This window comes from Cottoperca gobio, chromosome 6 (genome assembly GCF_900634415.1).
Source record: "Cottoperca gobio chromosome 6, fCotGob3.1, whole genome shotgun sequence".
NCBI lineage: Eukaryota > Metazoa > Chordata > Actinopteri > Perciformes > Bovichtidae > Cottoperca > Cottoperca gobio.
In genome coordinates this window covers 9,510,807-9,538,451 of record NC_041360.1, presented here as the reverse complement: position 1 = coordinate 9,538,451, position 27,645 = coordinate 9,510,807, and the positions used below count along the sequence as shown (strand labels likewise).

The 27,645-nt window shown below is 43.3% G+C and overlaps 1 protein-coding gene across 4 annotated transcripts in view; it reads left to right on the top strand.

Annotated features, from left to right (window-relative positions):
- mtss1la (MTSS I-BAR domain containing 2a) overlaps positions 1–26,754 on the top strand; it is a 26,958-nt gene extending 204 nt beyond the window's left edge. The window contains exons 1-16 of one of the 4 annotated variants that reach the window (XM_029433541.1): positions 1–355; positions 3,188–3,249; positions 3,342–3,415; positions 15,498–15,582; positions 15,790–15,881; positions 15,976–16,050; positions 16,538–16,546; positions 18,569–18,726; positions 18,852–18,959; positions 19,801–19,898; positions 22,407–22,539; positions 23,191–23,265; positions 23,479–23,634; positions 24,005–24,175; positions 24,293–24,458; positions 25,276–26,754. The exon at positions 1–355 is cut by the window's left edge and continues 204 nt beyond it. In XM_029433541.1, the coding sequence (XP_029289401.1) occupies positions 287–355; positions 3,188–3,249; positions 3,342–3,415; positions 15,498–15,582; positions 15,790–15,881; positions 15,976–16,050; positions 16,538–16,546; positions 18,569–18,726; positions 18,852–18,959; positions 19,801–19,898; positions 22,407–22,539; positions 23,191–23,265; positions 23,479–23,634; positions 24,005–24,175; positions 24,293–24,458; positions 25,276–26,099 (2,355 nt within the window). In that variant the 5' untranslated portion in view covers positions 1–286 and the 3' untranslated portion in view covers positions 26,100–26,754. The remainder of the gene's footprint in view (positions 356–3,187; positions 3,250–3,341; positions 3,416–15,497; positions 15,583–15,789; positions 15,882–15,975; positions 16,051–16,537; positions 16,547–18,568; positions 18,727–18,851; positions 18,960–19,800; positions 19,899–22,406; positions 22,540–23,190; positions 23,266–23,478; positions 23,635–24,004; positions 24,176–24,292; positions 24,459–25,275) is intronic. The other 3 variants (XM_029433542.1, XM_029433544.1, XM_029433545.1) reach the window with 3 other exon arrangements.
- Positions 26,755–27,645: the final 891 nt, after the last annotated feature.

The window sequence follows — 27,645 nt, the reverse complement described above, 5'->3', positions numbered from 1 at the left end:
CTCCATCCCTCCCGTGCGTCCCAGAGGCGAGTAGCGGCGGAGGAGCGAGCGGTAGCCCCCGGTGCCATCGAGCAGCACATTTCTTTTTGTCTGTGCGCTCTGCATGCTGTTCGGCTGTGGGCTTTTTGCAGCTTCGCATCCTCTCCGCTTCTGGGCTACGTTGTTGTAGGAGAGGACAACGAAGGGCGGATGAACAAAACAAAGATCTCCATGTCTGTGGTTTGAAAGCGGATATTTAATCAAATTTTGTGTCTGTCTGCGAGCTTTTCTGTTTGTTTTTGACACCATGGAGTCGGTGGAGAAGGAGTGTGGAGCGCTGGGTGGATTATTCCAGGCCATCGTGAACGACATGAAGGTAACACACATACATATACATTAAAGTAGACCGGGATAATAGCTGACCTTTGTGGTTTGCACGTCGCATATTTTTTACTGCCTTTGTCTCATATACCGGGTCCTCCCCCACTGGAAACACCGCTGCAGGACATATTGAGAGATGAAACATGTTTCCCTTTGTGTTATTTGCATAATGTGCAGCAGGTCTGTCAGGCACTAGTTATATTTACCAGTAGGCTACGTAAACAAGTGTGTCAGTTTGTAATACCAGCTAACTAACATAAATAACTCTAATATTTATTTTGTTAAAAACTACTTGGTGGTGGCTTTATGTGTTTGGTTCAGGTTTCAAACCTCATCATGACTTGAATCAAATAGTTAATAATTATATGAATAGCAAAAGAGGGGAAAAGAGCTTTCAAAATAAATTGGGAGATGATTTCAATGTTGTGCAGCTATCTCAGTACAAATGTTCAGGGGTGCCATTTGACCCCCAAACAACTGTTCCTCCCTTATCCCCCCTTCCTAAAATAAATGTCAGACTCCGAAGGATGCTCTGATATAAAATAGGCTATCTCCCCTCAACCTCTGAGACAGAAACATGCCTGAAAGGTTATTGATTGCGCTTCCTGATGTTTGGCCTTGTGGCAGGAAATCTCTACTTAATCAATAAGTAGCTCAATACACATTTGATCCAGGCCTTATCTTAGTAACTCAATCGACTCATGCTGCATGGATTTGTTTAAAACATGAGTTCTCCACACCTCAAATAAATTTTATAAGCAGGAATTAGACTCTTCCTATTATCTATTACACACATTCAAGTGTGTGTTTGTGTGTGTTGGGGGAGGGGTCAAATCAAGGAAGTTGAACCAGGGTGGTCTGTTGTCGTTCACCACAACAGATGGAAAGTGTGAACGTATTCATCAGGCCTGGTGGCAGTTCCCAGTCAGTCTTCTCATTGTGTAGGGCGCTCATGCTACTAAGTGTCAATAAGAGTGAACAAGTCGAGCATCAGGCGCCACTTTCCACCTAACAGATTTCTTATTGATCGCTGGCTCACAGCGCCGTGGTGCCTTCGACGGACTATTTATGTCCCCGCATGTGTCAGGCTGCAATGAAATCAGCTCTCTGCTATTGTCAGCACTGGTTTGGTTTCATATATTTCCCCTTTGTGGTGTGCTCATGCCAGGGCCAGAGAGAGAGACAGGGGCTCTTAGAAAGAGGCAGTCTGTGTATTGATAAGCAGCACAGATGAATGAGACTGAAGCCCTTAGTCAGCACAGTGTCCATGTCCACTGTCTGAGACAGATATCTGACCTCATTCATGCCGCCTGGCTGGGCCACACAAGCCTGTCAGACCAGCTTTACCCCCCGGGAGCGACGCAGCAGCACGGCTTTCCTGTGCTGATCTCACTGATTGTGAACAATGTTACAGTATGGTATACAATTACCCACATGATAACCATACAGTGCACTCAGACAAAAAAGCCTATTTTATAGACTGTACAGACAAAATGTGATGATATAAGCAGCACCTGTTGGTGATATAACTGTCTGACGAAGCTGCAGGAAAAATAAGTAGGAGGTGGTAGAAGAGGAGGTAGAGGGCGGAAAAGAAATACAATGATTCAGCTGGATTACATCAGCAATCAAGAATTAGGTCAGCAATGGATGTGAACGGGGATGTGACTCCCAGTCGCTGTGTGTGGGAAAGAAACCACCTTTTAAAAATGCCCTTGAGCAACGCTGCCTGCCACCTCAGAGGATACTGGTTTTGACCTCGCCCTCCAGTGAATGACAAGGTATGGAAAGAAGAGCCTTTCCTTCTCTCCTTCCTCTGTTTGTCTCCCATCACCTCCCTGGGAGCTGCTGGGTGTGGATGAAGAGAGAAATGTACATCCCGACCTCCCACTTCTACTCTGCATGTAGCCCTCCTTGCCCGCTCCTTCACCCTCCTCCCTCAGCTGTCTTGGCAGAGCATCCCTCGTACCCCTGGGAGTCACAGGCCACACAAGCTAATTAGACACCTGTTGGAGTCAAGTGGCCGGGAGGATCATGGGAAACATTTTAGTAAAGGATTGACGGCTGCTTAAAGTCACTTTCTAAGGCAGAGAGAAGCTGGGCGTTAAACACTGGATGTTATACCAAAAGTGATATAGAGCAAGACTGTTTTCCAGATTGCAAAGTGACTATATATAGTCAGGATGTGTGGCCTCTTTTGGCTCCACTCCATCAAAGGGGCACATGGGGGTTATGCCCTTCCTCTTCTTTCTCCAGGGCTCAAGCTCTTGCTCTAATGGGATCTAGCCTTGAATGTGTTTTATGTTTGGCTTCTGCTCTTACAGCTCAAGGCTGCGTGTGATGATCCTGGGGTAAATCTAATCCAGATCTTTCAAAAACGAGCCATACTACCTGCCCCGATGAACATCAACAATCATGATATGAGAGCTTATGCAGATCATGCATGTACAAAAGACATCCGCTCACATTAACACATATTACAACATATTAGCCCACGGCAAAGAATGAGGGAAGAGGGCATTCATGATAATAAAGGACAGTTATTACATAAGTGTGAATTTAAAAATTACGTTGACCTTTTTTTAAAGACTAGTCAGAGCACGGAGCTTATATACCAACCTGTTTCTAACCTGCCTTGAGTTATTGCAACCTTATTTCAGCTCCGCATTATCAGTGTAAATTAAGGAGAAAATACACATAACATTGCCTTTTGTGTGTTGTGTGTGTTGTGTGTGACGTGTGCGTCTGCTAGAAGGTATGCATGTGCACTTAAATGTCCTTGCCGAGATGTTTGTTTGACTCATTTCTTTTCCCTTTTTCTTATCAGAGCTCTTACCCCGTGTGGGAAGACTTCAGTGCCAAGGCAACAAAACTGCACTCTCAACTCAGGTGAGGAGGGCTTCCAGTGAATTGTAAAACCTTGATGATTTACAGACCCTTTTATGCAGCCATGCTGAATATGTGCCTTTTCATATTTACAGGACCACGATTCTAGCAGCGGTGGCCTTTTTAGATGCCTTTCAGAAGGTGGCGGACATGGCTACCAACTCTAGAGGTAAGGGGGAGGGTTTTCTATTGATACAAGCTCTTACAACGTGGAGTTGAGACTCTGAAAGAAGTGCAAAAAAGGCAGAACATTGGCATTCAGTACCATTTTATTTAACAAATCGATGTGTCGTCTTCATGGAGGGCTGCACATGCACACTACTGCAATGTTTTGTGTTGTGCAGTTTAACACAGTATTATCTGTGCTTTCAATTTTGGCGGAGCTAGGGCTTGCAGCTTACCTTACATGGCAACTGGATTTTCGGATAGCGCACAAAAAATCCGTCTTGTCAGGTTTCAATTAATGCCTTTGTGTCTTGACCAATCAGCATCCTGTGATGAGCTAGTGGCAGCTACAGGCGTGGCTAAAGTGTGTGTTACACAACAGAGAGGTGTATTCAAAACAACAATGGCGGCTCCTAAAAGGTTAGCATACATGCTGCAATAGCATCAGTTATATCAGAACTGGAGAGTATTTCTTCACCGAAAGAAGAGCAAAGAAAGGCTTTCCATCGAGGGCTTTTCTCGATGGAAAAGATGTTTCCGCTCTTCCCCCGACTGGCTTCGGCAAGAGTTTGATTGACAGATAGTTGATCCATTCTCCTGCCAAGTATTTTTTGAAAGTGCCTGCCCTTTTCCAAACTTCAAATGACTACTTCTCAGATGTTTCTGTGTGCAAACCATCTTGTGATTAAGGTTATATTGCGCAGCATCCTTGACACATTTTCTTTTTAAACTTTTGCATCAAACCTCTTGTAAGCCTACTAGCAACATTCACCCCATAGAGAGAATACCATGAGTACATGAAGATTGTTTAGAAATAGATTTGCTGCACAAATATATTTTTAGAAAACCAGTAGTGGACGGGCAATGCGCCCCCTCCCCCCCAAGATGCAATTCTGCCACTCTGAGGTGGCCAAAGTGGGGACTGCTCTGGGGGGGGAGGAGGCGGCTCACAGAAGTGAAAATCTGAGCTTATTGTTTCTTCGGTCTTAATGAGGTCTGCTGATCTCTCTTTGTCACCCTGCTAGTGGCAGCAGACAGGCTGGCCAGTATGTAGGTCAAAAAAAATGGACAAGCGTGCAAAGGCTCATGACACACAACACAATTACACAAGCATATACACATGGATATTCAAAGAGTGACAGCTGCTAGCCAGCCACCTGACCTCGCAGGTCACATGCCAACATGCTTTTAAAGAGTGCACTAGCACAGCCCCCTACTGACCATTTACTGCTGGAGTGGCTAAAGAGGCATTTCTTCAACAGTGTTCACACATTCTCACCAGTTTTACTCCGATAGCCTGTCCAGTAACAGTACAGTTTATTGCCATGATGGCGATACATCAACCTTAATTGATTCCCGATGTGAGTGCAAGATGAAGCAAGGTAGACTAGGGTCAACCCGCTATAGCAGCTGGCAGACTTCTTCAATAAAACCGAGATATAGACCGTGGCAGGGCAGGACTTCAAAGGAAAAGTGTCTACAGTAAAAGAAGGTAAAACAGCAGGATGATAGATGGAGCAGAGAGAGATGAGAAAGAGGGGCGCATTGAGCTTTACAGCTATGGATGCATAAAATCCCTCAAAGTGTGTCACTCATACGCCCACTCACTCTTCTGCTCCTCTCCCAGGGACATTAACTTTAGGATTAATGTCATCATCCTTCTCAGGCCACAGGCTGTACGAGTGATGCAGGGAGCGCTATGTAATGAGGGACTTTGTAACAAGTGCAGAGGAACTAATGAAACAGGCTTCAGACGGGTGCTGATGAATCGATGGACAGAAAGGCATGATATGTTCAAGCCTATAAACAATTTGGTGGAGAGAACAATTGATGGTGTCAATAGTCTCTTTTGAATGTCGGTTTGTTGCTGTTTTTCACAGATGTCCACAGTTTGCAGAGGACATATAATCCTAATAACTTTGGTGATACCCTGACTTTGTGCCATCCTTAGGGGCAACATTTTGATTTGTCTAATTTATTATTTTACGATCAATTTCATGCAAAACTAATGCGATTCGCTTCATTTGCTATGCTAGCGTGAGCACTTAACTGAAAGCACCACTGTTCCGATGTACAGCCGCACAGCCGCTAGCGTGAAGCTGTAGACTCAGTCTTATTTCACTGATGGTCATGCAAAATAAGCAAGTCACTACTTTGGACCCTCTTAATTGATTAGTCGACTAATTGGTTGTTTTGATCTAAGTAGTCTTTAGATTAGTACATTTTAAAAAACATTTTTTATGCTGAATTACTTATTTCCATCAAACCTATGAGCACATCCCTGGTAAACACAATATTTAAAGAGGTACTTTTGCATGATTCTTTGTGAAGAAAGTCAGTTTTACAGATCAGTCGATCTAAATCAACTAATGGAGTCGATAACAACCTATAACTGTTCGTTGATTTAAGATTTAAAATTTGCGATCCTAGTTATTTTAGAACTACAAAGTAACAGTAAATGAACTACTATAAACTGCTAACTGGACATTGATTTGTAAAATGAGTGTACAGAGCATTTCGGTGTCTCATTCCGTTTGTCGAGTGTTGTGGTAGAAAATAATTTAGATGTTTCCAATGTTGAGCCCATATTCAATTAACACAATGAATTAATCAGTATGAGCAAAACGTCTTTGCTCGTGGTTGCCTTTGTTTTTCTTTCGACAATTATTCCAAGGAACCTAATTGTGCCGTGTTTATGTGCTCTTAACCAGCGCACCATTTCAATCCCACTTCTCCTGTGGGAGCTGTGTTAGTATTTTCGTGCTCCGAACCCCAGCAATACATTTAACGGGAGGAATGTCGATATTTACTGGAGCTAGCTCGTAGTGGATTGGGATAACCTTTGAACTCTAGGCTGCATGCTCTATGGACATAGTTTAGGTAAATTTACCCTTCTGGCAGCTGCAATGTTGAAAGTAATTATCCTAAAATATATTGGCATCCAGATGTTCCACTCTTTCCCCTTGCTTATACTAACTCGCGACTGTTCAGGAAACAGTGGCAGATAAATAGAGAGTACTTTCTCACCATTTCTAAAGTTTCTGTGGCTGTTTTTCTCCCTCTCTCTGCGTCCCTTCATGTGTGTGTGGGTCTGTCTGCCTGCAGCAATCATGTTTATCTCAGCGTCTGCACCGCCATATAGGGCTGATTGCGCCACGGGGGGCTGGCCCTCGGCTATGAACTGTTGGCCATCAACGCTGTCACCCCGATTCCCCTCTCGTGTTCGCGGACGAGCTGCAGCTGTTGGCACAGCTGGAGGTTTCATCGCGTTCTTTTTCTGCTTCCTTTAATCTACCTTTGACACACTTGAACCGTCGCCTCTTCAACTCTCACACACACTCTCTCCAGACTGTTCACGTTTCCCTGCCAAGAAAAACAACATTTCCCCTCATTCAGTTCTTCTTGACTGATCCAGGGTTAGAGGACGGTGAATGAAAGAGGATTTCATGATTTCCTGTGCTGAAGTGTTTTGTTGTCTTTTACTGGCAGGGCAGCTTTTCATTCATACCCCATAATAGCTGTATTATATTTAAGAGCACCACACCCATTTCCACCTCATACAACCTCCTCTCTGTGTCTGCATGTTCTTGTTCAGGCTTCCTCTTGCCTGTGTTGACCATTTTTAGAGTTTATGGTCATGGCCATGGCGTCAGCGTCTGTGTTTTATGAAGCAGCTGGAGGAGTCGGCTGTCAGGCATTTTGGCTCCGTGTCTGACAGCGCTGTTTCTCTAAGCTTTGCTGATGGATACATGTCTAAAGGCATGTCTGTGCCCCACGCCTGGGTTCAATAAAGGTCTGCCAACCACAAAGTCTATTCTATATAATGTAGCCTTTTTAAACAAACATGTTTAAACACCTATCTTTTTTTCCTGGGACTTAGTTTGAGTTCAGCCTAATGGCTTTTAGTGTGTTGTCTAGACCACATGTGCTGTTCATAATAGTTGTGTGATGTATTCGAGAGGTCCGGACTTATCTGGAGAATAGTGTGCTCTGTCTTTGGTAGTTTTGTTGTTGCTTGGCTGGATGACATGTGTTTTTGTGGATGGTTGACTTCATTTCTATCCATTTTTGTACATGGTTGAATTAGATAGAGGTCAAAGAGCCGGCAGTTCAAGGCTAATGGTCCTTCAGGGATATGAGATATAGGCTCCATATTATTTGGAGAGTGAGGCGAGTGTAGTTGGAGGGTGGGTTGACATGGGTTGGGGGTTGTGGTTGCAGTGGGATTTCCACAGCTCTGGGTATCCAGGCTAGGCAGAGGCGTTTAGCTAATCCTCTTAGCCCCACTCTGTAACACACAGACACAGACTGCCTTCGCTTCCCTTCCTGATCAGCCACCCCCAGCTTTAAAAAATCACACTCTGGGATCACCGGTCAGACTGCGATGCGTTGCAAGTTTGTGCTCATCAACACTGACGAAACCTTTCTCTCTTTACATCCGTGTGCCCGCGAGCACACACACCATTACACAGACATAATGTCCACTGGGTCATTGCAAACTGTCTGTCTCTCTTTCTCTTACTCGTTCAGTCCATACTCAGTTGAAGAATGGATGGAGGTATGTTGGTAGATCAGTGTCTCAGCGAAGCAGTAATCTGCTTGGCCCCTGCGCTTCTCTGGGTTGGCAGATGGGACGGATATCCCTACCGGCCATCTGGACGGCCTGGCATGGGCGAGATGCGGCCGTGGCCTGTTGTACAGTGAGATCAGGGGATTACTGTCCTCTGCACTGTCCCAGCAGCGCAGCTTTTTTACGGACATGTCAAATAATGAGAGTGCGACCCACATGACCAGCCCTGACATCCATCAAGCTTGACATTTTATGTTCGAGCCTGACATGAGCCTGTATTGTACTAGTACAGGGGAGCTTAGATCCGCATCTTATATGTGGCTTTGACTTCGTAACAAGAGCTTATGTATTTCGAGTGCTTTGGATTGGACATACATGTACATGCTGTCTCTTTTAATGAATTCACTAGCTGATGCATTATGGTCCTCTGTGTCATTCTGCATATTGTATGCGAGGCTCTTCAGGTATTTCACGACCCTCAGCCATAAAGTATCGACAAGGGCCTCTCATTTCTCCCTCAGCTGTCTACCATGTCTGTAGGAAAAGCTCTCCATGTCCCTCTTTAGAGTTTATGGACTTCAACCTCAAAAGTCAATGTGGTTGCCACACAAATTAATGTTTTCCAGCTATTATAATGACTGCAAGGGTGATGTGGCTGGAACAATGATGTGAGGAACAGACGAAAAAAGGGGGGAATAATAATGGAAAGAAAACAAATAGTTCTGTTCTGTATAACTTTTATTCTGAGGGTGAATACCAAACTAAGAAGACAAACATGAGGCTTGAGGGAACACTGTGTTCAGCTACATCCTGAACACAAACTCGGCAAGGAAGGGAGCTGGAGAGGGGAGGGAAAACACACGAGAAAGAGAGCCTGATGGAGGAATGTAAGGGAGGACATTAAAAGAAGGAATGAAAGGGACACATAGTTTCATCAACAGAGGTGATTAATTGGAAACCGTTGGACAAATTAGCGGAGAGTTCTGGATCCCTGGTCAGATCACATGATGTGTGTCGTGATTATTTCCAGCACAGCGTCACTATTTTTAATATGCTGGGGTTTTTATTTTTTTCTTCCACCATTTTGCCACTTTACCATTACACTGTGACCAACAACCTTTTAGCCACTCTAGCATTATGGGTCTGGGGATGGCAATGTTGGACAGTCGGTCCATCACTTGGGTCCAGACATTCATAATCCCCAGAGGATGAATCCTACAGACTTTGGTCATTTCCTCACTTTTCCTCTAGTGCCACCATGAGGTCGACATTTTCGGTTATTAGTCAAATATCTCAACAAATATTCTTTGCAATACCATGCAATTGATTACAGGCAGTTGTGTTCCCCTCAAGATTAACATGAACGCTAATCGAATGACATTCCCATCAGCCTCGGCTGTATTTTGTGTTTAGTGCTAATTAGCATGCTAACACGCTAAACTAAGATGGTAAACATGACTATGAACATTAATATGGGCTAAATAATGTTGTCGTTGGGATAATGTTAGCGTGCAAATTCAATGTTAGCATGTAGCTCAAAGCACCACTGCATTATCCTCACAAAGCTGCTAGCATGTATGTAGACTTGTCTGGTTTTGTTACTATAGAGATACTGGCTGAGCAGTGCTTCCAGTTCCACTCTAGTTCTTTTATACAAGCAGTGAAAGGTCAGAATCAGTAAGCATGGGGGGGGGGGGGGAGAGATTAACTTATAGTTTAAAATGTAGGTGACTAGTGGCAAATCTGTAATCACTTATGAAGACTTGATGTGTACAAGAGTCCAGTATGATCTAATTGTTTAGCTGCAGAGAAGAACATTTGAAGTCCAACCACCCACATGGAAAAGTTTTATCATTATTATGTAAATATAAAGCATGAACAGAGTTCATATTCGACACCTATGCCTCGACTGGTCTCTCTCCGCCAGCACACGCTAAGCTCAGCACTGAGGGAATGGAGAGTATTTATAATAAACTTCCCCTCGGGGTACTTATGACTCAGAGGCTACAGGTGGAGCTTATGAAATGTTATATGAGCAGCAGCAGAGGTGTGGGCATGGTTTGGAAGATTGTTCGCAAATGAGACACTTTGGCAGAACAATTGAGTGGGCAGAATATTTTCAGTTGAGATTAAGACAGCCTCTACAGACTGCTGCCTCAATGTCTGGCTCCGGCTGTTTGTATTGGGAGTTTGAATAAGTCTGGGGCGTGTGTGTGTGTGTGTGTGTGTGTGTGTGTGTGTGTGTGTGTGTGTGTGTGTGTGTGTGTGTGTGTGTGTGTGTGTGTGTGTGTGTGTGTGTGTGTGTGTGTGTGTGTGTGTGTGTGTGTGTGTGTGTGTGTGTGTGTGTGTGTGTGTGTGTGTGTGTGTGTGTGATCCTCCAGTGTCCTCCTCTCGAGTTGAGGTGAACAGAATCCTCTCTGTTGTGTCCTTATTGCAGGATACAGTACTTCTCTCCTTCCCTCACTGTACATTTTCTTGTTTTCTCCCTCTGTCTCCCCGTTTTCAACTCCAATGAAAAGCACATCTGGACTGGGGGCGGCGTTTATTTTTAGCAGCATTTATGTCCCTGAACAGGCAGGTCCTTCAACAGAAAAATATCACTTCCTCCTTGCTGCTCCTCCTCCTCCTCCTCCTTCTTCAGTCCTGTCCTAATGCACTCCAGAACATGTTTACACCACCATCAGGGCACACCGAGGTCTGTCCGTGTCTGTGGGTGTTTCTGGTTGTGAGGTGAAACTTGCTGCGTGCACAGGCCAGACAACAATGGTGTGTGTGTGTGTGTGTGTGACAAAAACAATTGTTCCTGACGTCGTTTCCTCTGCCTTTCATTTGTATTGTATTGCTTTTAAGAAGAGACATTCCACATGGAAGGAAGTAACACAAAGGTTTTGAATGTTGTGCTGGTTTCTACTGCAGACGCACACATGAGCCATAAACATGTTCAAAGTTCTTTGAAGAGCTATTTACAGCTCCTCAAATGTGAGGATTTGCTCCTCTTTCTCTGTTTCATTGTATTCGGAATTTAATATCTTTCATCAAAGGTTTTTAATATAAAATATGAGTATTTATTATTTTTACATAAACAGCAGTGGGGTCTGTGTCTTTGTTTCTGTCTCACTGAAGACCATCAATACAAGCAATGATGGCCTACTTTCCCCCCCCCACACTTTTCACCCCAATCTGTCAGCAGATGAAACATTTTCATAAAACTAAGAGAAACAGGCGTTTACTTTGTGTTACAATCATTAACAAAGAATCGTGTGAAATTCTTATTATTTCAAGTCGGTCTCTAAAGAACTTGAATATACTCAGATTTTAGATCAGAGAGATTGGGAGAGTTTCTCAAAAGACTCGCACACTGTCTGTGCCTGTCATCCACAATTTATTTAACTTCAGTTAGATCTATAAGTCTCTTGTTGCAGGCGTACAGTACTGCATTTTTGTACCGCAATTGATGTCCACACGGCTCTTTTATCTGCTCTCTCTTCCCTCCATCAGAAGCACGGGAAACTACTTTTATTTTTTTATAATTCTCCCACTGAGATGCACCGCCAGGACTCCAGCTGCGCTTTGAAGCAAATATTTGATGATGTGTATGTATGATAGTTTTTGAATTCAGAAATCTCAGCTGCATATTTGCTCTACTTTGTAACTCAACGAGAGCAGTGAAGCTGAAGAAATCAAAGCAATTCCTCATTCTCTTTTTTTTTCCACAGACAAAAACATTTTTGCACCGTTTTCGGTTCCTTTTTAAGAAGATTAACACACAAAGATTCTTGAAGACGTTGGAAAACATTACATGAACCAATTATCAATTGTATATTTACTGGGCCTAATGTGGGAGATTTTGCCCTGGCAGCAGCGCCTGTTGCACCTGCAGCAGCCAGCCAACATTTCCTCTGCCCCCCGACTGGCCGAGCACAGCCGGCACCTCAGCGGTGTGTGCCCTCTTTCATCCTCCCCCCCTCTTCCCTTCTCATCCCACAGCCCTTTTCATCCATCATTGGCCCCCGCTGTGTCCCTGCCAGTTCACATTCTGTACCACTTAAAAGGCGCGAGGGAGAGAAAAGGCAGGAGGCTTATAAAGGTCTATGCCAGCTGCAGTCAGCTCCGCGGCCAAGGTGCCAACGTGAGGAATAACTATTGTCTCACGAATGATGGAATTTCCTTTTGCTAAGCGCAGACTGTATGAGAGCTTAGCAAAAAAAAATCATATTCCTGGGAATGAAACTGTGAGGATGTTCTGTACCTTTTCGCTCTACAGCCCACATAAACATGCTTTATTGACAGAGGAAGCAGAGAAAGAGGTGAGGCGCCCACTCCAGCCAGGAGGACTGGATTTGGCTTGAGAACGCACAAATCTAACGACAGCAGAATATCGCTCCAGCTCGGTAATCTCGAGTGCAAATGAAACATGAGCCAAGTAGCAGGCTCTAGATGCTGAAAGGGAGAGATAGTTGAGCTTCAAGCTACCATGTTGAAGACATCAGGGAGTGAGACTTGTGGTAGTTTAGTTCCTGGCTCCTGGCAGGAGAGCCCCCTATAAAGCAACACTATTAAAATGCTCCTCCTACCCTGAGGGATCAGGGGAGGTAATCAGAACCAGAGCTCTGGATGGAACCACTCACTAAACACTCGGACCACACTGCGCTGCTCCTGGATACTGGAGCTTAAAACCCAGTGGGGGCTTTACCTTCCCACCAACAATCCGACGTACTCCTCAACGTACATAGCAGATCTGGAACCAGGTGCCATTAGCTTTGGTGACATTTACGGCAGCGCTGTTCTAATGAACTACACAATACTGTGCTGTTCAGTTGTTTGCTCAATGTCTTAAGACATGTGGCTGCGTTGCATAATAACTCTCATCCAGCCTGGTCTGTGTTTTGCTTCATTCATGCATGTGTGGGTATATGCTTCCCTCGAAGCCCCAGGGGTCCAGGTCTGCTAAATAATCACTTTCCCAGCTCTTACGCACTTTTAGCCACGTTTCAAGCTGCTGCAAAGTCAACTATCAGTAGGTTTTAGATGGGGAGATAGTCGAGTATATTCTATATTTAAAGCCCAAAATCACAAATCACGAAATTGCCTCTAAGGGAAAACCTCCACAAAACAAAGCTATAAAAGTTAAATGGGGAAAATAGGAAGAAACCTCAGGAAGAGCAACAGAGGACAACCCTGTCTCCTACAAAATTACATTCCCATACAACTGAACTTGGTTAGATTTAGAAAATAAATCATGGTTTGGCCAAAAATTAATACATTTGTTACGATATTTAAGTTATTGATGTAAATTGAAATATGTCAACGTTGACTTTTGGTTACACACTGGGAGAAAGTCCTGTGTTCGCTTTAATCACTCATCCACCCCACGTGGACTTGGATTGGAACTGTGTTTGTGGTACGTAAAATAAATAAAAAAGTTTCCTTCAAAACTTATTTGACGATGCTGTTTCGTTGTATGGGAACACAATTATTTTAGAAGATAAGGCTGCACAACAGGGATCTCTCTTCAGGGATGGATCTTTGGATGGATATTCTTTTATTTATTTATTTTTGATTTTTTAATCCGAACAATCCTCCCAGTTTGTATAAGTCTGTCACATGCCTGTGTGTGCATGCAGGGTGCTGTGGGAGTGAATCAGTACAGCCCTGTCCATCCGGCCGAGGCCAGAGGCCAGCAGGGATCTCGGACATGGGCAGGAAGCCACTGGAGCTCCCCAGGATGTAGCTGTCAGCTGATCCCCCCCCCCCCCCCCCCTCTCTCTGGGAGGGGGAGGAGGAGAGGAAGAGGAAGAGAAATTGGCAGGTGTGGATGGGACAGGAGAGTGGGGGTTGGGGGCTCTCGCTGGCTGACGGTGACATTGGGAAGGTCTGTTATACAGATAAAAGAGCCCACATTACTCCCTTCTCTCTCTCTCCTTCATTCTGCAAGAGCTGATTTGCAGCTGTGGACGCCTCCCGTAATGCTTTTAAGAGAAGAAAGTCAAAAAGGAGAGATTCATAACCTGTGCACACGTGTCCTTTTCTCATATGGCTTTATGAAGCACTGAGCCAGTCGCAACGTAGGCTGTTATACAACAGACACTTAACACCAGTCCTTTAATGATGGACACCCTTTTCGCTATTTATAGCAAGAGCTCAGCCTATAGGTTCCATATGTTAACTCAATCACTTTCTGCTGGTGGTTTAACGATTGCGTGTGATACAGCTGGATGACCTTTCACCTCTAACCCCCCCCACTCTCTCTTTCAGTCACCTAGAATAGCAGTACAGACACAGGAAGGCTGTCCTTCTCCCTTTCGCTCCCCCAACACATAAACGTGCACATTATTCTACATCTGCCCGACGAGATGGAGTCCAGATCTGTTTCTCAGTGTCTTTGAACTGTTGCAACCGTCACTGAAGTTGACAGCCGAGCGGTGCAGGGAAATGTTCTTTGAACTGGCAGTGTGATGTGATGTCAGCCGGAGACGATAACCCAGTTTCTTTTTGTGAAAACTGGAAAAATAGCACAGATCTCACCGGACGACCATGCGGAGCATTCCTCACTCAGTGTTTGGTTTCAGGCTCACCATATTAGTCGTGCGTATCTTTTTGGTTCATTCGGGGCATCACTCTTTCTTTCTGCATGTTTTCGCAGTGCAGTGTTGGAGCCAGTTTCTTTCCCTGTCCGTCCGCCCTGCATGACTGGTGTTTAGGAAACAGAGAGAACAGGAAAGGCAGCACAGGCAGGGAAGAATAGAGGGATATCCCCTTACAGGGTTCCCTCCTTTTTCCTCCAGGATGGAGTGGGTGAGAACTTCGGAAAGGGTGGGGGGGATAGTAAATCACACCACCTGTCCACACACAAGAACCTGTGCACATGCGCTCCAAAAAGTGTGTCTGTGTGTGTGTGTGTGTGTGTGTGTGTGTGTGTGTGTGTGTGTGTGTGTGTGTGTGTGTGTGTGTGTGTCAGATTAGCCCTATGTGGCCCAGATTACAACCGGCTCAGTGCTGCCACATATTACACCGGTCTGTGAACCATCATTGGGACAGTGGGCCAGCCTGGGCTTTAGGGGCTGAAAACCCCATTTAATTACACTTCAGCGGAGAGGAAGAGTACAGTAACGGCTTCACACAAGCTGTTATTTACACTGTGAGAATCACCCACGCAATCTTGGAAGTGTCAAAGGGAGAAATGCATGTTTTGTGAAGAGGGAGCTTGGGGGAGTGTCTGGTTTTAGTTTTCTGTGCCACATTTGCTTTCCCCAAACAAATGTGACATTTATAGGCTCTGCTTTTACAAACTGTGTTCTTCCCCCTAGTGGTGGTAGCTGCAAACACCTCACCAATGGGGGGGGGGGGGGGGGGAGAATTAAAGCACTTTGATAAATCTGACAGCACAGAATTAGACTTCTCAGAATGCTCTCTTGATGATGTCTTCTCCATAAAATATCATATTTTTCTATCTGCGATTCGTAATGCCAACCTCTTTTATCGTGAGTGACAATTTGTTTGTTTTGTCTTACCCGAGGTGCCACCAGGGACGTTGGCTCAGCTCTGACGAGGATGTGTATGCGACACCGCAGCATTGAGGCAAAATTACGGCACTTCACCAAGTAAGTGTCACTTTTTTTCTCCTCCACTGCAATTTTCACTCCTCTCTTACCCTGAGGGGATTATTGTGTTCCGAGGTCCCATCCCATCTCTCCTGACCTTCCTCTCTGCCACTCTTCACTGAGTGTTTTTGTGCCATGGATGGAAATAAAGCTATTTGTTATGCCTCTCACTCTCTCTCTTTATGTTGTGCCTCCTCATCGCTGCAGTGCTCTTATGGAAGGCCTGGTTACGCCACTCCAGGACAGGATAGAGGAATGGAAGAAGACAGCTAATCAGCTGGACAAAGACCATGCCAAAGGTGAACAACCTGTAAATACAAATGATAAAAACTCGTTTTGTGAGCACTTTTGGACAGAAAGTGATAACCTCTTCTTTTGACCTGCTCTCCATAGAATACAAGCGGTCTCGTCAGGAAATTAAAAGGAAGTCGCTAGATACCATAAAACTCCAAAAAAAAGCAAGAAAAGGTAAGAACAACTTTCCACAGAACCTGTTATGATTCAATAAAACAACTTGCACAACTTTAGTCAGACTTTAGGGCTGACATTGATGAAGTGTGCTTGTCTGCTAGTCCCTGGTCTGTACCAATGGTTCAGATCAAACTGGCGCCATCTAGAGTGTAGAATCAGAAATGACAACTCAACCATATCAAAATGTCTGGCACAATTTCAGAGGCTCCTTTCCAGCTTTGGATGATTTGTCAGCTTCTACCTTATAAATAAAATAAATGATCTTCTTTCCTGGCTGTGCTTGCATTAGCCCCTACTGCTGGTTGTAATCAAACTCCAATCTTTATACAGGATTTACTGTGTGCCAGTGGTACGGGCTGGTCATAAACATGCTATGTGCCCTGATTTGATACAGCTAACACTGCCTGTTCTTCTGTTTCTCCTCCCCCTGCCTGTCCCTGCAACCCCTCCTCTATTTCTTTCTGGCTATTTCCCCTGGCTGTAGAGCTTCTAGGTATGTCTGCTGTGCTTCATGACATAGTTTTTAAAGGCATCATAATCATTTTTAGATCAAATTGCCACTCAAAGAAAACCTTTCTGTTACCTTAGCATTTTTGGTTTTAAAAAGGGAATTATTTGACACTTTTTGGAAATACGTTTATTCACTTTCCTGCAGAGAGTTGGATGAGAAGATTGATGCCACTCTCCACTGTATGCTAATGAATCTACTACCAGCAGCCATTTAGCTTAGCTTAGCACAAAGGATGGAAATGGGGGATCCAGCTAACCTGAATCTGTCCAAGACTAATAAAATCCACCTACCAGCACCTCTAAATTTCACTATATAACATAATGAATTGCTTTTGTTGAATCCATACAAAAGCGTAAGTGTAAAAACAGCATGTTGCTGTGTTGGCTAGCCAGCTCACTGCTTCCCCCTGTTTCCAGTCTCTATGCTAAGCTAAGCTAACCGTCTGACGGATGTAGCTTTATATTACGTTATAGGAGAGATAAATATGAGAGTGGTGTCTTTTTATCTAACTGTCGGCAAGAAAGCGAATTTCCTAAAATGTTGAACTATTCCTTAACCCGAACTTGAAGCGATGCACTCATTGTAAACATCCTAACATTGAAGATATAAGTAATACATTGGCCTAAGTGAATAGGCCTAGGTCATGGCAGGAATAGCGCAGGTGTTACTAATGACATTAACGACGGCTCTGTTCTAAGTGTCTAAGTGTAAGCCGTGTCAGTGGGCCACAATGTGCTAACGACCATGAAACTGAAGCAGCTGAATGGAATTCAGCCATCATCAAATTTATCATTTATTTCAAATTCCATTTTCTAAAAGCCTATTAATAGAGTAAGAAACTGGCAATGTTTGGCAACTTATCTGTTAGATAATCTTTCATTCCTCTGTGTAATTATAGTTGCTTTGTCATGCGCTGACATTTGGCTCCATGATGAACTAAGTGCTAAGAACGCTACCAGAGACCTAAACTTAGTTTTTTACGGACCTATTACTTGGCAAGCTGTCACCCTTATGGGACTCTTAATTTAATCAGTGTCATATTAAATGCTGGTGCTTTGAAAGATTAGCCAATTAAGCTGCAATGTCTAAAACATATAGACAGTGGTAAGACGAGTATAAAAGACAAATTGGAGCGCTGATCTACGCAGTTGTAAACAATATAGCAAGAAACAAATATGAAATCTGTATCAATATCTGTAGCAATAACCATCCTAATCTACTTTGGAAGATGATGACAGTTCTGGAGTAGCAGTCTGAAAACATAATCAAAATCCAGATTGGTGGATGACAGGGAACTTTGTTTACTTGAGAATATGTACAGTAAGATATATAACATCTAGTCACTACTGTATTCCTTACTTATATTAAGTATTATATAAGTTGTTAGACTGTTACAGTAAGTGCATTGCTTGAGATTGAACCAAATATGCTAAGATATTTTGTAGTTTCTTTTTATCTGGCAGTGTAAAATATGCAATCAGAGTGGCAACATATGTGGCGTCTCCGTGGTCATCTTCATTGCATCCTTTTAGTCTTTTGCCTTTCTTCATCCATCATCCAGTGTGATTTGCAGTCTTGAATGACTCTTAGACATTCTGTGTACTTCCGTGTGTCTAATCACGTCCACTTCAGAACCTACAAGTCACCACCAGTTGCTTTGCATCAGTTCACAATAACATGTTTTTATCGTCCTCTCATTCCCATGAACCATTTGAGTGTAATGTTTGTCAGTGCGTTGACCTCTAGTACACAAGCAATTTATCATTATGTGTTCTAATCATCTCTCATTTGTTTTACTCTTTCCCTCCTCCCTGAACTGTGTACTCTTTTCTTCCTTCTCGCCATAATTATCACCCGCCCCTTAATTTCCCAATCTCTCTTCATTCCTTCTCCTCTCTTATCTATCTTTACTCAAACCCTCCTCACCTCTTACCTCCTCCCTCCTCCCTCCTCCCTCCCCTCCTCTGTGTTTCTGCACCCGTTGCTTTGCTTTGCCTTGCGTAGGCCGGGGTAACCTGCGTCCCCAGCTGGACAGTGCCATGCAGGATGTGAGTGACATGTACCTGCTGATGGAGGAGACAGAGAAGCAGGCGGTGCGCAGAGCCCTCCTGGAAGAGAGAGGGCGTTACTGTACATTCATTAACCTGCTGCAGCCCGTGGTGGTGAGTACATTTAGCCTTTTTTTACCTTGTAGGTGTAAATAGATGTTTTGCTCTGCTTGCTGTTGCTATTCATGTGGTAGCTGTTTTTAATTTGATCCATCCTGTCCCCCCCCCCCCCCCTCCAGAATGTAGAGATAGCCATGCTGGGAGAGATAACACATTTACAGCCCATTGTTGATGACCTCACTATGCTGACTGAAGACCCACACAAGCTGCCACCATCCAGTGAGCAGGTAACAGAGGAGTAATACTACTGATTCTGAAACTGGTGCACCTATCAGCTGACATCCTCAGATGGTCACGTTATTTGGATGAAAATCAAATCTTCTTTGTGTAATAGTACTACACGGTTTCTAAACAAGTCTGGTGATTTTCTTTATTTTTCTTATTATCAACTAAAAGGTCAAAGCCAACCATTAATGAATTGATCCCACAAACAAGTATTTTCTGTGCAACCAAAGCCTGACTTATTTTTTATATCCTTGACTTGAATACTCCTTAGAGCAGTGATTCTTAAAGTGAGGTACATGGCACTCTGCCACGAGGTCCGGCAAAAGTTCAGATAATTTTTTTTAAATGATCATGAAATTCTAAAGTTTCTTTCAGTGTTTTTTCAAATTCATATTTTTGATTTTTCTATTATTTTAATCTAATAGTTCATAGATGTAATCTAAGAAATCCATAACTATTCTCTCTGCAAATATGTTTAATAGATAATATCTTTCTAATACATTTCTCTTGTGTTGTTCTTTTACATAACCAAGACTATAGAATTGTAAATACATTGGCTTTCATTCCAAGGAACGTACATGAGGGGGTCCCTGGTATATTATCTATCTTGTAAGTGGTCCTTGGCTGGAAAACCATTGAGAACTTCTGCCTTAGAGCACAATATGTGTGGCTCAATCCGCTAGTGAGAATAGTCCCCAACACGTACACTTTTATGTGACTTGTGATTCAGTAACATTTGCTTAAAAGTGCCCAGCTGTTTAAGGAAATGTTATAGCTTTCTCTGAAAAGTAAACTCTTATCGTTGCCACTGTATCATCACCAAATGATTATGTGTCACTGCAGGTGATCCGGGACCTGAAAGGCTCCGACTATAGCTGGCCCTACCAGACCCCTCCTTCCTCCCCCAGTAGCACCGGCTCCAGGAAGAGCAGCATGTGCAGGTATATCCTATAAACACACACACACACACACACACACACACACACACACACACACACACACACACACACACACACACACACACACACACACACACACACACACTTGTTCTCTGTTGAGCGTGTCTTTTTCCCTTATGTCAGATGATTTGCTAATGGTGGATTTTATTCATACTGGATCTGAGCTGTTTTGAGTAAACATCCATGCACATTCTTGATTTACACTCACTAATTAACACACTAGCAGAGGAATTAAATATGAATGGTTATGAATACACGAGCAGGTGACCCCTGCCTCACCACCCAGCCAGACTATCAGTGACCGTCGACATGCAGTACATGGCGTATCTTGCCAGCTTCTTAGCTCTTGCTCCTGGCAGATTTGCAGTTCTCAAGCTTCTTACAGCCAGATTAACACTAAAGCTGTGAAACATTACAGCCTGACAGCCATGAGCCTAGACGAGAACCAAACGTTTACATATCTGTAAGTCTAATGGTGATAGTTTAACAATTTATCTCTAAATGTGGGTCAAAGGGGCTTTTTAGGTCAAGAAAGGATCTGTTCTTTACATATAAACCCTTGTAATGTTGAGTTAAAGGGACATCAAGCCTTGTTATCACAAGTCACCTGCTTTAATGTTACAGTCCTTACAAAACCTCACTGATATTTGTACTAACTAACACAGCAGTTATTTTTAGTATTCCATCTGTATTCACAATGCAACGGCTTATTATATGTTCAATTGCATTGTAAATGTAGCTTTTTAAATCAGTTTGTGTTCATCTTTTTGGGATAATAATAATAATAATAATAATAATATTTATTATAGCACTTTTCTTAACAATGTTCCAAAGTGCTTCACAACTAGAAACAATGGAATACAACAATAATAGTAAAATACAATATAGGTAAATAAATTGCAATAAAAAACAATTTGACACAGAGATCAAAGCTTTAAAAAAAGGTTTTAAGAAGAGATTTAAAAGTTAGTGATAGACAAACTTAATCTCAGCAGCAGGTACATTTTTCTAATCTAGGGTATAATAAGACTAGTTCACGAAAAGATCTCCCTAGTGGAAGGTGGCGAAACAACCTTGTACTCAGCTTGACCGATGTAGATGTTTCAGTTTACCCGTTAAAAGCATGTCATGATTCAGTTGAAAGCACCATCGTCGGTGTTGGAGGATTCTCAGTAATATATATGCAGAAATCTTTAAAGAAAATTGTGATTTCTTGTAAATGCAAAAGGGTTTCTGATTTATGATCAAGAGAAAACACTGGGTAGCAGAATGGAAGAAAAACAAGCTCGCTCAGTACTTCTTAAAAGACACAGATGAGAGAGAGAAAGGGAGTATAAGGACGGTGTCAGTAATGAATCATTTATAGTTATTTAATTTCTCATATTTAATTTGGCATTCTGCCACAAGCCTCATCCCAGAGGACGAAGATTAAGAAGAAGTGATAACTTCAGATATATTCCAGAGGGAGAGGGGGAGGAAGTGTGGGAGAGCAGTACAGAGGGAAGGTGAGACGCATAAGTTGCACATTTTCAAATGCGTGGGTAACAAAGAGAAGCAAAGCTGAGTGAGGATGACAGAGCAGGAGACACAAAGTGTGAAGACAGCTGTTACTGTTCCGAGGGAAAGCAAAATCAAAGAAGGGATCACTTTTGAATGCTCTTTGATTAGAAGAATGGCATCATTTAGAATTTTCTCACAACACTGGCTCATGTGTGATTAATCTTTCATTTAGCTTTCTCTCCTCTTCTGCCCTGGTCTACACATAAATCTTTCCATAACAAGTTTCAGAACAAAATAAAGGTGGAAGAAATGCTAGAATCTTTATTGCAATCCTCTTTTACATTTATACTGTATGTGTTATGGAAGAGTTGCGATGCACAAATCAAACGAGGGAAAAAAGTAAAATAATTTTTTTTGTAACATGTATTTCCATTAATGTATGCATTTACTGTGTCATAATTAAATGTAAAAAAACACGTATTAAAATACATTTATATGTTTGCTTTTTTAATTGTGACCTGTATTTTCTATGAAATCAACAAAGTGAAGAGGTGTGTCGCAGTTTAGTTTTGTCCCTCGGAGAGCAGCATAGACCTGCGAGTACTGAATAGTACAATAGTTTTCTCAAGAGAGCTTTTTTTGTTGTTGCATGCATTATCCATGCCTAAATGAAGTAGAAACAACCAATCATCGCTTGTGGGCCTGACCATGGTTGGACCTGATCATTACTTACACAAACTGATAGCAGCCATGACAGCCGTTCACATTAGTTTCTGCTGGCTGCAGGGAGACTAATATCAAATGCACACCTAGTTACATTCAAAATCAATCACAAATCTGCCGCTATCAGCGACCCCTAAGCCATGCATACATATATGCATGCATAAAAAGAAATGAATATGACTTTTGTTCCTTGTTTGATTTGTTTTCATTGGATCATCGTAAACCCTCCATATATAGTTCTATACTGACGTGATATCTTGTCAACAGCATCCTCCAGATGCCCTCTGCAGGAGCACATCGGCTCAGCAGCGTCTCCTCCCACGACTCCGGCTTTGTGTCACAGGACGCCAACACCCACTCCAAGCCTCCGTCACCTATGCCCTCTGACATCACCAGCCAGGTAGCAATCTCTGCAATAACACTGAAGTTTATTCTTCCATCTGGAGGAACTAAGGGATTTTATGGTAGCAAAACCAGTAACAAATCTGACTTGTTCGCTCTACATTCCTCAGAAACAACACCGCTTTCTTGTCACAGTAGATCTACTACAATTCTCTCTTTTAAACACAATCCTTTTCCATTGGGCACCCTCAATCTGGTCATGTTACATTCCAGACAAAAGCCCATACGTCTCAATAAGAGCTCGATGTTTTGACCACCAAATCCAAACGGAGCTTTTCGATTTTTGCTGCAACAGAGCTTTTTCTGTTGCAAATGTTGAATTTTTGTCCCACCGGGCTGATAAGAAGTTTTTCCGACTCTCGCGGTCTGAACCGAGTGTAGTGTACAGAATACACTCAGCAGCCTCACCAGCTGATGCAATGTTCTTTTCTGAATAGATAATCGTACAGGCTACTTTATTTTCGATCTAGGCTATGGTCTATACATCCCCTCGGAGGCCAAAATACCTCCCTCCTCCTAAAGCTCATCAACACCGTTCTCCAAATCTCACCCTCTTCCTGTGTATCTCTCATCTCTCCCGCCTACCTTTTTCTCTCCGTTTCCTCTTCCCCCTCCACTTGTTTTTTTTACTCCATCTTCACTTTCCCAGAAATCAACAAGCTCAGCCTCCTCTGAGGCTTCAGAAACCTGCCAGTCTGTCAGCGAGTGCAACTCTCCCACGGCGGTTAGTACTGCATGCATCTCACCAATCTACTTGCTTTATTGGACACACACACACTCACAGGCCTACACTCACACGCAATATGCTGTGCATTTCACTCATTGTTATCTATAGCTTAAAGCCTGTGGGCTCTTCCTGACAGCCACAGTGCGGTTTGACGTGGACTATTCATGGATGTTGAGCACTCTGACTCAGACTTGTCTGTCCGTTCCGCAGTTTGGCTCATGCTCATCCTTCGGTACCTTCCGCCCTGCTTTCTCTCACACTGGCACCATCAGGCCTATGTCTGTCATACTTCCTGCGTCCCCCACATTTAACCACTCCCCTGGATCCAACACTCCCTCACCCACATCAAAGATTCCTAGCTGGAAGGTTTGTTTTCATTTGCAATTTTACTTTTTTGGTTTTCTTTTTCCTTTTTAAAACTTTGTCGCTTCTTTGCTTCTTGTGTTGTATTGCCTTCATGCACATTAATGAGCGTAAAGATTAACCTCACAGTCCCCATTTTGCTGTTGCTCATCAAGCTCAGTTTTGCAATCTCTGCAAAACTGAGACGGCTCTATCATTTAACAACATTCACATAGCTTGATGCAGTCTGCCCATATCTACATCGGCATCTAACCAGTTCATAAGCCAAATCGGCAGCTTCTGTGTCTAACTGACTTGCACGACTGTTGGGTGGCAAACACTGGAGAGACGCAAAGTTTTAGGACGGGCTTCATTGTTCCGTCTGATGCTGCAGGACTGGGCCAAATCCTGCGAGCCATCATTGGCCAGCACTTTGCAGCGTAGAAGGGAGTCTATGGATAAGATGAGAGAACTGGAAGCTCCGCCCAGTCCGCTGGGGTATTCAGGGATGCAACCAGATGATCCACACAGAGGGAGAATTGGCCCAGGAACCATTGCAGCCAAGGTAAGAAGTCCTTGTGGATTAAAAATTTAAATGTCAGTACATGCATTTGCATGACTCTAGAATTGTAATGTGGGGAACTGCATATGTAAATGTGTGCTAATCTTGTGCGTGTGTCAGCATGGCGAGCTGCTCTCTCCAGCAGCCAGTACTCTAGCTATGGTTCTGACCAGAGGCTTGAGTATGGAGCAGCAAAAGAGCAGCAGGGACTCTCTGCAGTATTCCAGCGGCTACAGCACCCAGACCAACACCCCCTCCTGCTCCGAAGACACCATACCCTCACAAGGTAACACTCGCCCTGAACAGTCCTTCAGGATAAAGCACACATGGTTAGGCCTGTCACGATAATTACTTTATTGACTTATTGTATGATATATGGAAGACCTTGATCTTTTTTACGCTATCAGCTTATCGTATGATATATGGACATGACTTTGATAACTTTTTACTTTATCCACTTATCTTACGATATACGGACTTGATCGTGATCATTTTTTGCGGTGCTCAATATTGCCCGTTATGTTTACATGTGTGTTTGTTTACATACAAAATGTCAGCAAACATTTTAGCCAACGTGACGCTTAAACGTTTTTTTCCTTGACATAAGGTTTGGCCGCTGTGCAGATATATTATAGAATATCTTTTCACATTTAATATCTGAATGTTCTTAAGAATTAAACGTTTGTTGCTCTTTGAAAGGGTGTACTTATATTATCATGATGTTAATGACATGAAATGTTTTTAAAGTGACAATAATATCGTTCATCGCTATTCTTTCTGGGACACTAAATCGTCCAATGAAAGTAGCTACTGTGACAGGCCTACACATGGTATCGATATACAGCACGGGATTTCAGAATTTCCTTGTTTTCTTTTCATGTGACTTTGGTGGAAATGTGTAACAGATTTCTGAAACACACTTGTGTCATTTGGAAAGTGCTGTACTATTTGCCTTCAGTGCTAATGTGATTACTGCATGCGACAAGTTATTATATAATAAAGCTGCAAAATAACTCCTCTTGTTATTATTATTATTATTATTATTATTATTATTATTATTATTCATGGGAAAATAGATACTCATGACTCACTATCACTTCTAGGTTCTGATTATGAGTGCTACTCTCTCAATGGGGATGCTGACAGCGAAGGACGAGCAGACTTTGACAAGTCCTCCACCATCCCACGCCACAGTAACATCGCTCAGAGCTACCGCCGCATGATCCAAACCAAGAGGCCTGCCAGCACCGCAGGTCTGCCTGCAGGTAAGACCCTGCAGGGCACTCCAAACGGTGCAGGGAGCAGCTCCGGAGCCATCACCTCGGGGACGGCCACCATTCGCCGGACTCCATCCTCTAAAACTGGCGTGAGACGCACGCCATCCACATCTGGCCCCATTCCCATCCGGCCCCCCATAGTGCCAGTTAAGACCCCCACAGTGCCAGATTCACCGGGGTATGCAAGCCCATCACAGCATCGTGCGGGCAGTGAAGAGTTTCTGTACGGTGATGACCCAACTGCTAGTGACTACATGAGGGCTTCTCCAAAGAGGATGAGCCTCCCTGACACAGCCTGGGGCTGTGGAGGAGGAGGAAGAGGAGGAGGAGGAGGGGGGGCGGACAGGACCGTTTACGCCCAGCAGGCCCTCAGCATGGCCGCCCAAAGCGCTGATGAGGACCCTCTGCTCGCTGCCAACCGCCACAGCCTGGTGGAAAAGATAGGGGAGCTGGCAGCCAGCGCCCACGCCCTTGGTGAGGGGCACTTCTCTTTCCACAGCCCACTGCCAGGGGATCCGGCTCAGTGTGCGACGCAGGAGCCGTCCTCTACAACCCAGGAGGACAAGGATATGCTGGTGTCTATACGCCGGGGGGTGAGGCTCCGCAAGGCAGTGACTGACGACAGGTCAGCTCCCAGGTTTCTGCGGTAGCGGTCGGAGAAGAAGGCTGTGAAGAAGCAGCCTTGCTGCCCTTATTTACAAACTGAAGTTTTGTAGGGAAATGCAACAGCACTCATGTGATACATGATCTGAGGTACAAGTAATAATGAGGATGTAATGTGGTGAATGAAGGCCAGTTCACAGAGTAACGAGTGGACAATGTCAAGTCATTTTATGTCATGTATGTATTGCGTACGTACAAAGTAATCCATATTATTTTGGTTTTTATTCTTCTCTTTTGTTTTTGTCTGTGGGCTTCGTGGCTGTGCATCGCTGCTCCCTGTGTGACCAGTTGTTTCAGCCCAGTTTGTTTGTTTTTGCCCCCGGTGATGAGGACGTCACTGCTGTAGGGCTCGATCGCTCTGTGTCTTTGTTCTTCTTGCTCTTATGATTATTATAATATTGTGCATTTCTTAATTAACAAAGGCCACCTTTCAATGGAAAGTGATGGGCGAAGTGCTCTGTGAGCCTGTCTGTATGTTGTGTTTCTCATCATTACTGTACAAGTACCGTATTACTGTTTTTGTTTGATAAGCTGAGCAGCAGCTGTGTAAGTCATGTAAAATATGAGCAATATGGCAGTGTTTTTATTGCTGTACTGTACTGTCAATATATTCTGCAATTAAACAGGCTTTTTACTGTTAAATGGCTTGATTGTATTTGCCAAAAAATATCAAATAGATATGAAATATTACATGCACATTGTCAGAAATGTAAAACAATCTGTTAATCTTATGCATTTACCACCGTTTATTACTATATTGGTATATAATTGCCTTTTAACATGTGTTTATCAGTATATTTGCATCTTAAATGGGCTTTAACAATTTTCCTCAGTTCCCCACGTTTTATTTTTTCTTCACGTTCTCCATTTTATATCATCTTATGATTTGTCTAGTACAGTAATCTTAATTTTCCAGCGGTTTTGGCAATATAGTTTTATCTGAAACACAATTATATCAGTTTTACAACACTGCAGTACTACACAAAGACAGATGGGGGCGCCACAGCCCCTTCACTGTGGCCGAGCTAACTAGCGCCAAAAGGAAACAATAATGGAGGATATCGACGTTACTGCTTCATTAAATATATTTGACAGGCTGCAAAGATGACGGATAAGAGGGATACAGAAGAAGGTAAGGAGGTTGCGCAGTTCACTGCCTCCAGGACGAACTACATTCATGTTACACTGGGGACACATGAGAGCAATATGCTAGCATACTCATGTTTACAATGACAACGAACACGGCCAAAACTGTAGGCTATCTTTTCACTTCAAATAAACTAAAAAATATATATTACATAAAGTGTTGGGAGATTATAATATATAGGCCACCATATAAGTAGAGTTTACTAAACGTGTACATTCATTTTGGACAGTAGCCTATTTAGTAGCTTTTATTTTCTATAACAAGCTCTCAAGAGATATTCAGAAGCAGGCTATTTGAAATGTATGTTACTTAGAGCTGGATAAAACACCCTCATTATTCTTTAAATGATTGTTCCTGCTGGAAAACAACTTCTAAACTGACAACAC